The sequence below is a fragment of the Periophthalmus magnuspinnatus genome, chromosome 18, assembly GCF_009829125.3.
Source record: "Periophthalmus magnuspinnatus isolate fPerMag1 chromosome 18, fPerMag1.2.pri, whole genome shotgun sequence".
Classification (NCBI taxonomy): Eukaryota; Metazoa; Chordata; class Actinopteri; order Gobiiformes; family Gobiidae; genus Periophthalmus; species Periophthalmus magnuspinnatus.
The window spans coordinates 6,550,453-6,563,301 of NC_047143.1; the positions used below are offsets into that span (position 1 = coordinate 6,550,453).

General features: G+C 41.1%; 1 protein-coding gene across 1 annotated transcript; it reads left to right on the forward strand.

Moving 5' to 3' along the window:
* The first annotated feature begins 10,343 nt into the window (after window positions 1-10,343).
* LOC117386474 (uncharacterized) lies at window positions 10,344-12,718 on the forward strand. The gene is made up of 4 exons (XM_033983834.2): window positions 10,344-10,535; window positions 10,822-11,070; window positions 11,999-12,202; window positions 12,389-12,718. The coding sequence occupies exons 1-4, from the start codon at window positions 10,487-10,489 to the stop codon at window positions 12,493-12,495; spliced, it is 609 nt and encodes a 202-aa protein (XP_033839725.1). The 5' UTR covers window positions 10,344-10,486; the 3' UTR covers window positions 12,496-12,718.
* Window positions 12,719-12,849: the final 131 nt, after the last annotated feature.

The window sequence follows — 12,849 nt, forward strand, 5'->3', positions numbered from 1 at the left end:
TCACTCCAGATTGGCTCTTTAGTTGCTATGATACTTGCGGTTGGACATCCAAAGATGGAACTCTGCTCCAAATTCGCCCCATAAGTACTGTACTAGCCTCCATGATGTTCATTTGAGTGGAACCGGATGCTGTGGGTCAGTCACACTCCCTCACTCCACTTCTTTATAGCTTATGAAAGATTTGTCCTTTTTGAGATTGTTATGGTCTAAGGTTTTTTGTTTTTTTTTCCATCTAAATAAAAGAAGTTGCTGTTTTGGGCTCAAACTGTGCAACATGCAACCTTCATTTCCTTTAAATGACCCATTATAATTGAATTTGAAGGACTTATAATCAACAATTAGCAACAGATAGCATAATAAAACAATGATGAAGTTTGCTTTGTTTATTACTATGCGCACAACATAAAACCTACCACAGTCTAAACATTTACAGCGTAGGCCTATAAAAGTAGAAAAAATACATCATTAGTTTATTTAATTAAAAATTATGAAAAAATAACGTAGTTCTACGAACATTTTAATGCATAGGACGTTTGGTTGCTGCGTTTTGTTGCCATGGGAATTGTTCATAGGGTTTATTTTAAAAACTAACAACATTCCAAAGTCTTGTTCGAGAGAAGATTTGCGGAAAAATCAGCTGATCCGGTGTTTTTACTGCGCCTGTCAAGTGTCCCCGTGCCTGTTTACAGCTTTAATCATGGAGCAGGTAAGATTTAACAGCGCCCCCTACAGCGCTGTGTGACCATTGATATTCACCTGGAACCTAATTTGATCTCTTTGTCATTGGACTGTTCCCATAATTAAGTATATGATTTGTATTTAAGTTGTTGTCAACCTCAATTAACTTTAGGTAACGTTAAGTGTCCAAAATTGGCCACTTTGACGCGCGCGTTAACGTGGCTATACTTACTGTAGGCTACTGTGTTTAGCCTAATTTACTCCACACCACAGCACGGAAACATGCAGTTCCCTTAAACACTGCTTTGTTCATTTAAGCTTTTGCTGTGATCTGCACTGACCTAAGTACTCAAGTTGATTATTTTGATTATTGTGTAGATTCTGTTTTTCCCCAATTTATTCAAGATTTAGGCTTGTCTTGCTTTAGATCAAACTACTACTTGGGAAGCCAAATATTATAGAAGACTGTATGAGAAAGGTTTGGACAAATCATTTCTGTATGAAGTAACCTGAACTATTTTCTGTTTTCCAGGTTGTGTTGCCTGGTCATTTGTTTGACCACTCCTACAGCACCTGGTCCAGGAGGGAGTCCTGCGGTCTGACTGAACAGGTAAGAAACTCTATCAGACTCATTTGATTATAATTAATTACATGACACATGTCATCACACTATCATTAGAGTGCATGTTGTAGTGGATAATATGAGCTTTAAAGCATGTACAGGTTTTTGCACCCTGTGCCACCAGTGAGACTCGTACCACCATTTGTGAACCAGTACACTTCACTTAAACTCAGCTAACCTAACTCACCTCTGCGTCCCATAGACCCCGAGCAGCACTCTCGCTCCTGAGCCACCCCAAGTCCTGGGTTTGATCCCTGTACCCGTCTCTGTGGGTACAGAGGTGGGTACGGGGGCCAAACAGCTATTTTACCAAGCAATAACAAGGCCACGCATCAACCAAATTCATGCAGTACATTTCTAATTTGATTATTATGCTAAAAAGGTACATTGCCCCTCTCGTGAACAGATCCAGGTCTCCAAGTCTGAGTCCTCTGTCCCAGTCCAGCCCTGTCCTGAGTCTACCCCTGCCCTGTCCTCCTGCTGCCCTCCTGCCCCTGGTAGTCCTCTGTTCATCCATGGCTACACTGTTGAAGACTATCAGGACATCTACCACTCTATCGTGGATCCAATGCTGACGTATGTTTCATCGGCCAGATCCATTTCTGGTCACATTTTAGAACTCATTATCAGTTCATTTTCATATTTACTTGGTTATTGGGTAACAAATTCCTTCAGAGCTTTTCTCTTTTATTTAAATTGTATTTGCTTGTATTATTGAAATTCTTGGACAACAGACAGTATGCAGGTAAAGTTTTATCTTACTGACCTTTAACCAGTCTTGATCCTGGTTTAGTCCTGGTTTAAATTTATTTAGTTCTTGTTTTGTCCTGGTTTAGTCTGGTATTAGCCTTGGGTCAGCCCTGCTGTGCTTACTTTGGTCTCTGGTTTAGTCCTTATTTACAGTGAGACTTTCCTTTAAAACCTTTTTCTCATTACTGATGGTTCTGTGTATCTGGCTGTTTGCAGTTACCCCAAAGGCCGTCCCCGTCCCTACAGTCTGGACCTGGGCCGGCGGATTAAGCAGCGCCTGTGGAAGAAGCTGGAGCGGCCCCTTCTCAGAGAGACAGAGACCACTGGAGGTCTCCTGCACTACGTGGAGTCCCAGAGCTCTAGCCCCTACCCACCCCTCACTGATGTAGATGTGTCTAAGGAGCCGCCCCCCCCGAAACTATCTTTACCTTTTGTGTTTCAGGCCCAGCCCACTATCTCTGCTGGAGGTCCCAATCAGCCACAGCGCCACCTTCTGAGAGAGCAGGTAAAGACAAGCAAATGCAGAAGTGCATTATGAAGAATATGTTCATCAGTCAAAAGAAAATAGTTTCCTCAAATCCTAATGTTCCTTCTTTGGTGCAGGCTGCGGTCTGTGCGGAGCCTGCCTCTCGGAGGTCACACCGACTGGCGCTGAAGAGGAAGAAGACCAGTGGGTCCCAGTCGGTCGCTGCGGAGCTCCCAGACCAGGTGCGACTATACAAGTTGAAATATTATTAGCTGTGTTATAGCTTAAATTTTTGCATTCATAGAGAATAACTTATCTTATCTCCTTTTCCTCCATTGTCCTGTGAAATCCAGACCACTAGCTCCAGCCCTGTCCCAGAGAGGGAGGAGCCCAACAGTAAGAGGCTGTGTCACCCTGAGCCAAAGCACTCCAGGGCGCCCCTGTCTTCCAGGTCCATTTTGCTGAGGTTCAGACAGCAAAACACCCGCACCAGGAAACTTAGGTACCCGGTGGAAGACGCGTCTGAGCAGGTAGACAGTTATTTTTAATGCATGTCCAAAAGTACTTTTATTCATGTGCAGGTGTAATTACTGTATAGATACATTTTAATGTTTATATTGTCCTGTAGGTGTCGCCCTCCAGCTCCCAGACCTCAACCCCTCCACCGGACTTCCTCATGGCCCTGGGTTTGGCTCCTACCCCTCCCCAATGAACGTGTCCACTCACAGTCTCATTCATGAGGCTGATGAGATTTTAACTTTTTACATTTTAGAGTGTGCTTTTAACATTTTTTGTGTGTGATTTCAAGATTTTTGAATTTACTGTGTGGTTTTAACATTTTTTGTGTGTGATTTCAAGATTTTACAATTTACTGTGTGGTTTTAACATTTTTTGTGTGTGATTTCAAGATTTTTGAATTTACTGTGTGGTTTTAACATTTATTTGTAGATTTTAGTGTTGTTTTGTGCCATTTTGTGTCTTTCATACTGTGTGTGTTTTGCAGCTCTCAACACCAAGCTGCCCCTCTGCCATCCAGCCTCCATCCAAAAATTCTCCTCTGTGGTTACACCTTCCAGTATGCAGGTAAATATTTGTGTTTACTGGTCCTGAACTGGTTTAGTCCTGGTTCAGATTCATTTACTCCTTGTTTTATCCAGCTTATGTCTTGTTAAGTTTGCTTGTAGTCCTGGCTCAGTCCTGCTGTACTCAGTTTGATTTCTGGTTTAGTCTTTATGCAGAACTGAACTCTCCTTTAAAATATGTGTTATACTGTCTGTTTTTTAGCTTTCAACACCTGGCTGCCCCTCCATAAAAAACAAAATAAAAACTTCTTGGCAGATCAAGGCTACAGGGGCATAGTAAGTGTCAAAATAAATTAAATTGTTTTTTTTGATACAATGAAATTTGAATATGGTTTTATTATTTTGCAGATATCTGCAGGACATTGAGGGCCATCGAGGAGTCATTTAAGTCAAAGTCACCCATCTTCTCCCAGTGTCAGCATCAACCAAGGCCCTCATCCAAAAAAGTACTAATCAGTGACCATGTTTTTGATCTGATAGCTTGTTATTCTGAATTTTGCACATAAAGTAATGTATTTTCTTTTTCAGTCTATGCCCTGAGCCCCTTTGAGCCTTGCTGTTCAATAAACCAGTCTAATTATTTTACATTGTCTGTTTTCTTTTCTTTTGTTTCTCATTCAGTTCACAGTGAAACACAGTACACATCTAGTAGTTTGTACAGTAAAATAATTAGTAAGATGCTTCACACAGATTATTGTGTTGTATTGTATCACTAACAGAACATAGACTGTATATATAAATGGAGATAGGTAACTTGCTAGCCACGGCGTTCCAAATAGGAAGTGAGCATGGGTGCATGTGCAACTGCTGCTTTCAAGCTTGCCATTTTGGTTTTAAAATGTTTGTATTAACCCCATTTTTATTTCATTATTGTGTCAGTAAATCAAGATATGAACATTAATAACAGACAAATAAGGTGTTTTCTTCACCTAGGATCGTTTCCACTAGAGCTAGCAACAGGTTTGTCTGATAGTATTGCTAAGTGCCTGCTCCCTGCTAAACCAGGGGTGTGGGTGGGAGGGGCCATTACCTTCAACAGCCTCACTCCAGATTGGCTCTTTAGTTGCTATGATACTTGCGGTTGGACATCCAAAGATGGAACTCTGCTCCAAATTCGCCCCATAAGTACTGTACTAGCCTCCATGATGTTCATTTGAGTGGAACCGGATGCTGTGGGTCAGTCACACTCCCTCACTCCACTTCTTTATAGCTTATGAAAGATTTGTCCTTTTTGAGATTGTTATGGTCTAAGGTTTTTGTTTTTTTTCCATCTAAATAAAAGAAGTTGCTGTTTTGGGCTCAAACTGTGCAACATGCAACCTTCATTTCCTTTAAATGACCCATTATAATTGAATTTGAAGGACTTATAATCAACAATTAGCAACAGATAGCATAATAAAACAATGATGAAGTTTGCTTTGTTTATTACTATGCGCACAACATAAAACCTACCACAGTCTAAACATTTACAGCGTAGGCCTATAAAAGTAGAAAAAATACATCATTAGTTTATTTAATTAAAAATTATGAAAAAATAACGTAGTTCTACGAACATTTTAATGCATAGGACGTTTGGTTGCTGCGTTTTGTTGCCATGGGAATTGTTCATAGGGTTTATTTTAAAAACTAACAACATTCCAAAGTCTTGTTCGAGAGAAGATTTGCGGAAAAATCAGCTGATCCGGTGTTTTTACTGCGCCTGTCAAGTGTCCCCGTGCCTGTTTACAGCTTTAATCATGGAGCAGGTAAGATTTAACAGCGCCCCCTACAGCGCTGTGTGACCATTGATATTCACCTGGAACCTAATTTGATCTCTTTGTCATTGGACTGTTCCCATAATTAAGTATATGATTTGTATTTAAGTTGTTGTCAACCTCAATTAACTTTAGGTAACGTTAAGTGTCCAAAATTGGCCACTTTGACGCGCGCGTTAACGTGGCTATACTTACTGTAGGCTACTGTGTTTAGCCTTATTTACTCCACACCACAGCACGGAAACATGCAGTTCCCTTAAACACTGCTTTGTTCATTTAAGCTTTGGCTGTGATCTGCACTGACCTAAGTACTCAAGTTGATTATTTTGATTATTGTGTAGATTCTGTTTTTCCCCAATTTATTCAAGATTTAGGCTTGTCTTGCTTTAGATCAAACTACTACTTGGGAAGCCAAATATTATAGAAGACTGTATGAGAAAGGTTTGGACAAATAATTTCTGTATGAAGTAACCTGAACTATTTTCTGTTTTCCAGGTTGTGTTGCCTGGTCATTTGTTTGACCACTCCTACAGCACCTGGTCCAGGAGGGAGTCCTGCGGTCTGACTGAACAGGTAAGAAACTCTATCAGACTCATTTGATTATAATTAATTACATGACACATGTCATCACACTATCATTAGAGTGCATGTTGTAGTGGATAATATGAGCTTTAAAGCATGTACAGGTTTTTGCACCCTGTGCCACCAGTGAGACTCGTACCACCATTTGTGAACCAGTACACTTCACTTAAACTCAGCTAACCTAACTCACCTCTGCGTCCCATAGACCCCGAGCAGCACTCTCGCTCCTGAGCCACCCCAAGTCCTGGGTTTGATCCCTGTACCCGTCTCTGTGGGTACAGAGGTGGGTACGGGGGCCAAACTGCTATTTTACCAAGCAATAACAAGGCCACGCATCAACCAAATTCATGCAGTACATTTCTAATTTGATTATTATGCTAAAAAGGTACATTGCCCCTCTCGTGAACAGATCCAGGTCTCCAAGTCTGAGTCCTCTGTCCCAGTCCAGCCCTGTCCTGAGTCTACCCCTGCCCTGTCCTCCTGCTGCCCTCCTGCCCCTGGTAGTCCTCTGTTCATCCATGGCTACACTGTTGAAGGCTATCAGGACATCTACCACTCTATCGTGGATCCAATGCTGACGTATGTTTCATCGGCCAGATCCATTTCTGGTCACATTTTAGAACTCATTATCAGTTCATTTTCATATTTACTTGGTTATTGGGTAACAAATTCCTTCAGAGCTTTTCTCTTTTATTTAAATTGTATTTGCTTGTATTATTGAAATTCTTGGACAACAGACAGTATGCAGGTAAAGTTTTATCTTACTGACCTTTAACCAGTCTTGATCCTGGTTTAGTCCTGGTTTAAATTTATTTAGTTCTTGTTTTGTCCTGGTTTAGTCTGGTATTAGCCTTGGGTCAGCCCTGCTGTGCTTACTTTGGTCTCTGGTTTAGTCCTTATTTACAGTGAGACTTTCCTTTAAAACCTTTTTCTCATTACTGATGGTTCTGTGTATCTGGCTGTTTGCAGTTACCCCAAAGGCCGTCCCCGTCCCTACAGTCTGGACCTGGGCCGGCGGATTAAGCAGCGCCTGTGGAAGAAGCTGGAGCGGCCCCTTCTCAGAGAGACAGAGACCACTGGAGGTCTCCTGCACTACGTGGAGTCCCAGAGCTCTAGCCCCTACCCACCCCTCACTGATGTAGATGTGTCTAAGGAGCCGCCCCCCCCTAAACTATCTTTACCTTTTGTGTTTCAGGCCCAGCCCACTATCTCTGCTGGAGGTCCCAATCAGCCACAGCGCCACCTTCTGAGAGAGCAGGTAAAGACAAGCAAATGCAGAAGTGCATTATGAAGAATATGTTCATCAGTCAAAAGAAAATAGTTTCCTCAAATCCTAATGTTCCTTCTTTGGTGCAGGCTGCGGTCTGTGCGGAGCCTGCCTCTCGGAGGTCACACCGACTGGCGCTGAAGAGGAAGAAGACCAGTGGGTCCCAGTCGGTCGCTGCGGAGCTCGCAGACCAGGTGCGACTATACAAGTTGAAATATTATTAGCTGTGTTATAGCTTAAATTTTTGCATTCATAGAGAATAACTTATCTTATCTCCTTTTCCTCCATTGTCCTGTGAAATCCAGACCACTAGCTCCAGCCCTGTCCCAGAGAGGGAGGAGCCCAACAGTAAGAGGCTGTGTCACCCTGAGCCAAAGCACTCCAGGGCGCCCCTGTCTTCCAGGTCCATTTTGCTGAGGTTCAGACAGCAAAACACCCGCACCAGGAAACTTAGGTACCCGGTGGAAGACGCGTCTGAGCAGGTAGACAGTTATTTTTAATGCATGTCCAAAAGTACTTTTATTCATGTGCAGGTGTAATTACTGTATAGATACATTTTAATGTTTATATTGTCCTGTAGGTGTCGCCCTCCAGCTCCCAGACCTCAACCCCTCCACCGGACTTCCTCATGGCCCTGGGTTTGGCTCCTACCCCTCCCCAATGAACGTGTCCACTCACAGTCTCATTCATGAGGCTGATGAGATTTTAACTTTTTACATTTTAGAGTGTGCTTTTAACATTTTTTGTGTGTGATTTCAAGATTTTTGAATTTACTGTGTGGTTTTAACATTTTTTGTGTGTGATTTCAAGATTTTACAATTTACTGTGTGGTTTTAACATTTTTTATGTGTGATTTCAAGATTTTTTAATTTACTGTGTGGTTTTAACATTTATTTGTAGATTTTAGTGTTGTTTTGTGCCATTTTGTGTCTTTCATACTGTGTGTGTTTTGCAGCTCTCAACACCAAGCTGCCCCTCTGCCATCCAGCCTCCATCCAAAAATTCTCCTCTGTGGTTACACCTTCCAGTATGCAGGTAAATATTTGTGTTTACTGGTCCTGAACTGGTTTAGTCCTGGTTCAGATTCATTTACTCCTTGTTTTATCCAGCTTATGTCTTGTTAAGTTTGCTTGTAGTCCTGGCTCAGTCCTGCTGTACTCAGTTTGATTTCTGGTTTAGTCTTTATGCAGAACTGAACTCTCCTTTAAAATATGTATTATACTGTCTGTTTTTTAGCTTTCAACACCTGGCTGCCCCTCCATAAAAAACAAAATAAAAACTTCTTGGCAGATCAAGGCTACAGGGGCATAGTAAGTGTCAAAATAAATTAAATTGTTTTTTTTGATACAATGAAATTTGAATATGGTTTTATTATTTTGCAGATATCTACAGGACATTGAGGGCCATCGAGGAGTCGTTGAAGTCAAAGTCACCCATCTTCTCCCAGTGTCAGCATCAACCAAGGCCCTCATCCAAAAAAGTACTAATCAGTGACCATGTTTTTGATCTGATAGCTTGTTATTCTGAATTTTGCACATAAAGTAATGTATTTTCTTTTTCAGTCTATGCCCTGAGCCCCTTTGAGCCTTGCTGTTCAATAAACCAGTCTAATTATTTTACATTGTCTGTTTTCTTTTCTTTTGTTTCTCATTCAGTTCACAGTGAAACACAGTACACATCTAGTAGTTTGTACAGTAAAATAATTAGTAAGATGCTTCACACAGATTATTGTGTTGTATTGTATCACTAACAGAACATAGACTGTATATATAAATGGAGATAGGTAACTTGCTAGCCACCGGGTTCCAAATAGGAAGTGAGCATGGGTGCATGTGCAACTGCTGCTTTCAAGCTTGCCATTTTGGTCTTAAAATGTTTGTATTAACCCCATTTTTATTTCACTATTGTGTCAGTAAATCAAGATATGAACATTAATAACAGACAAATAAGGTGTTTTCTTCATCCAGGATCGTTTCCACTAGAGCTAGCAACAGGTTTGATTGACAGCATTACTAAGTGCCTGGTCCCTGCTAAACCAGGGGTGTGGGTGGGAGGCGCCATTACCTTCAACAGCCTCACTCCAGATTGGCTCTTTGGTTGCTATGATACTTGCGGACTTGCGGTTGGACATCCAAAGATGGAACTCTGCTCCAAATTCGCCCCATAAGTACTGTACTAGCCTCCATGATGTTCATTTGAGTGGAACCGGATGCTGTGGGTCAGTCACACTCCCTCACTCCACTTCTTTATAGCTGGACACTTTATAATACCGGTCACTTTAATAAGCGATGTTTGCACTGTTGTTTTGATGCTGTCTTCTGATTCTGATTATGAAAGATTTGTCCTTTTTGAGATTATTATATTGTAAGTTGTTGTTTTTTTTATCTAAAAAAAATAAGTTGCTGTTTTGGGCTCAAACTGTGCAACATGTCAACCTTCATTTACTTTACATGACCCATTATTATTGAATTTGAAGGAATTATAATGAACAATTAGCAACAGTTAGCATAATAAAACACTGATGAAGTTAGCTTTGTTTATTACTATGCGCACAACATAAAACCTACTAGGTGATGCCACACTCCCTCAGTCCAGTTGTTTATACAGTCTTTCGCTGCAAATCACACAAATGTTCAAATCATTTCATATTGTCAACATAAAGCTTTTGTCACTTGTAGACTTCTCACAGTGGGAAGAGTAACCAAGATTGCAATATATTAGGAGTAAAAGTATTGTGACAGTACAGTACAATTTTATCAAAAAGTTACTCAGAAAATGTAGTTGAGTAAATGTAAAACCCTCTCCTGTATAAATGAATGGATTACAACAAAACAAGTGATATTACAGTCAGTATTGTGCATGCCATCTTTGTTTACATAAGAAGAAAATGTTTTAGATTTCATAAATAGTGTTGGTTTAGTTTCTTGAAAAGTGAAACCTTTCAACTTGTGTGTAATACAAGTCTGTGGTTTGGTCTAGTGTTTCTTAAAGCATCATTATGTGGCTTGTCACAGTGAAAAAGCACGGTGTGTTCATGTTCAGGGCCTGTGTTAGTAAACCACAGCGTCCTCACAAACAGGAAATCATCAGCACGATGTAGAGTCAGACCCAGACCAGCTCCAGTCCTGGTTCAGACCACATTAACTCCATGTTATAAAAAGGTTAACTCCAGTAAAGGTTAAGTCCAGTTAACAGTTTAGTCTAGTTTAGTCCTGTTTAGTCCTGGTTTGGACCTGTTTAAGTCTTGGTTTAGTCCTGGTGCAGGGACTTGAACACTGACTGAAGATGTTTCTGTTTTCTTCAGTTCTGATGATGCTGTGGACTGAGAGTCAGGGTGAGACAGTTTATTTTTACATTGTACTAAATTGCGCTCGGGTTTTCTTTTCTACAGACCTGATTTGTAACTTGACTAGATGGTGGGCACGCAATATGCTTGTCTCCATGGAGATGTAACTGATTTGCCTTAAATTTTCCACAGTATGGCATGTTCTGTTGCTTTGTATGTTTCAGTGTGGTATTTTACTATTTCACTGCAGCCCAATAGATTACATTACCTTAATCCCAGTTCATTCACTCTTGTCGCTTAAGACCTGTCTCTGACCTCGTATTCTTGTTTCTAGGCCTCAGGGTAAGTCCAGACCGGTCCCCGTTGTTCCGTTGGGACTCGGTGGTCTTGTACTGTGAAAACCCGGACTGGATCCTGCTCCGGACCACACGACTGGATTCGGGGACGCGCTGTGGAGAAAGCTGGGGTGAACCGCGAGAGATTCAGTGTTTTCTCCCCTACATTGACCCCATGGACAGTGGCTGGTACTGGTGTGAGAGCAGAGACGGCCAGAGCCAAGGGGGGCGCAACATCACTGTCACAGGTCAGTCCTAGGTTAGACTGGGTTTAGTCCTGGTTTAGTCCTGGTTTAGTCCTAATTTAATCCTGGTTTTAACATTGGATTTATGTAGCCAAAGCACACAGCATTATTCATTCAGTCCACTGTGATGATTAGCTACTATTGTAAGCATCAACCCCTATGAACACCACCCACACTCACACACACACCACCTTCATATGAGGCGATGGGTGAAGTGCAGAGGTGGAACCACAAACACATTTGAGAGCATTTATCTGTACTTTCTACCCCACTGCATTTTTGAACAGGAGTGAAAAGTAAATGTATTTTTTATTATTGTGTGGGACCTGCTGAAAAGGCTGAGGGGTTCATTTTTACACATTTGTGAAACAGGTAGGAAAAAAATGTTTCTGTTCAACAAAATCCAGCACATATCTTTATCAAAATCAGTACATTTAAAGCTTTAATATATTTCAAAATCTGAGCAAAATATTTCAAATTTTTACTCTTTAAGTACATTTTTAAATGGGTACTTTAATACTTTTACTTAAGTAGATTTTTTTTTTCATGTAATGCTTTTACTTTTACTTGAGTACTTTTTGCTTTGGTATCTGTACTTTTACTTAACTAACAAAATTGAGTATTCTTTCACTACTGGTGAAGTTTTTTGCCTAAGTACACCACAAGAGTTTTCATAAGTGGCATCTGGTTTTCCAAGCGGTCTCTCATTCAAGTACTAACTAGGCCTAACCCTGTTTGGCATCTGGGATCTGACAAGATTAGGCTTTGTCAAGGTAACATTTCTACCCACAGTAGTCCTGGTTTAGTCCTGGTTTAGTCCTGGTTCAGTCCTGGTTTAGTCCAGGTTTAGTCCTGGTTTAGTCCTGGTTTAGTTCTGAGCTAAACCCTTCCCTGCTTGTGTCTTAAAATGCATTTGTTTTTATTTTCGCAGATCAATTTGGTCCGCGAGCTGAGACTCCACCCCCCTTCACTGAGACTCTGTCTCCAGATGAATACACCCCGTCCCTTTCCACAGAAGCGTCACCCTCCTCAGAGCGCCCTCCGGCTGTGGCTCTGCTCTGCCACCTGTTGATGCTGTGTCCCTATGTGGTGTCCACTGTGATCATGCTCTCTCTCTGCAGACACATGCACTCAGGTGAGGGGTGGGACCAGGTGTGGGGGGTGACTCAAGAATTTCCAGATATAATTTTGAAAATTATGTCTCTGTGTTTAAACTATTTCTTAAGTGGAAAGGAAAACTGAATATTATAGTTAATTTTATAAATTTGTGTATGTCTATGAGAGGTTTGGAACAGGAATAATACATGATTTTTGCTCGCAGGAAACCAGGAGCAGCCCATAATAATGATGTCACTAAGAGAAGCAGAAAGGGAATTGGATGAGCACGTCGATAACATCACAGTGGTCACTACAGAGTACTGCTTCTGAAGTTTTTATTTTTAATAAAGGGCCCATATTCCTCTATTTTCTGATTTATGTTATCATGTTGTTTCCTCACCAAAAACATACCCAGAGTGCATCGTTCTGTTTTCACTCGCATGTTTAACACAAAAGCCCTGCATATTTAGGCTGTGTTCTTTCAGAAAACTTGAGATGTCATGTGATAATACAGGAAGTGCTCCACTGTGTGTGTCCATGCTTAAGCTCACTTGACCCCTGTTACTTTTAAACTTGCATTGCTAATTTAAATATAAATGTGATTGTCCAAATGTCGTCATCCATGTCATGATCCCTGTTACGACAGAACAATCTGGCTACAATGGACCAATCAGACTCGGAGCC

What these genes read in the sequence shown, in the direction of transcription:
- LOC117386474 (XM_033983834.2), top strand. Translation starts at nt 10,487, where the DNA reads ATGTTTCTGTTTTCTTCAGTTCTGATGATGCTGTGGACTGAGAGTCAG. An exon ending in GCTGTGGACTGAGAGTCAGG is followed by an intron (nt 10,536 to 10,821) that starts GTGAGACAGTTT and finishes TCTTGTTTCTAG; the next exon opens with GCCTCAGGGTAAGTCCAGAC. An exon ending in CTGCAGACACATGCACTCAG is followed by an intron (nt 12,203 to 12,388) that starts GTGAGGGGTGGG and finishes TTTTGCTCGCAG; the next exon opens with GAAACCAGGAGCAGCCCATA.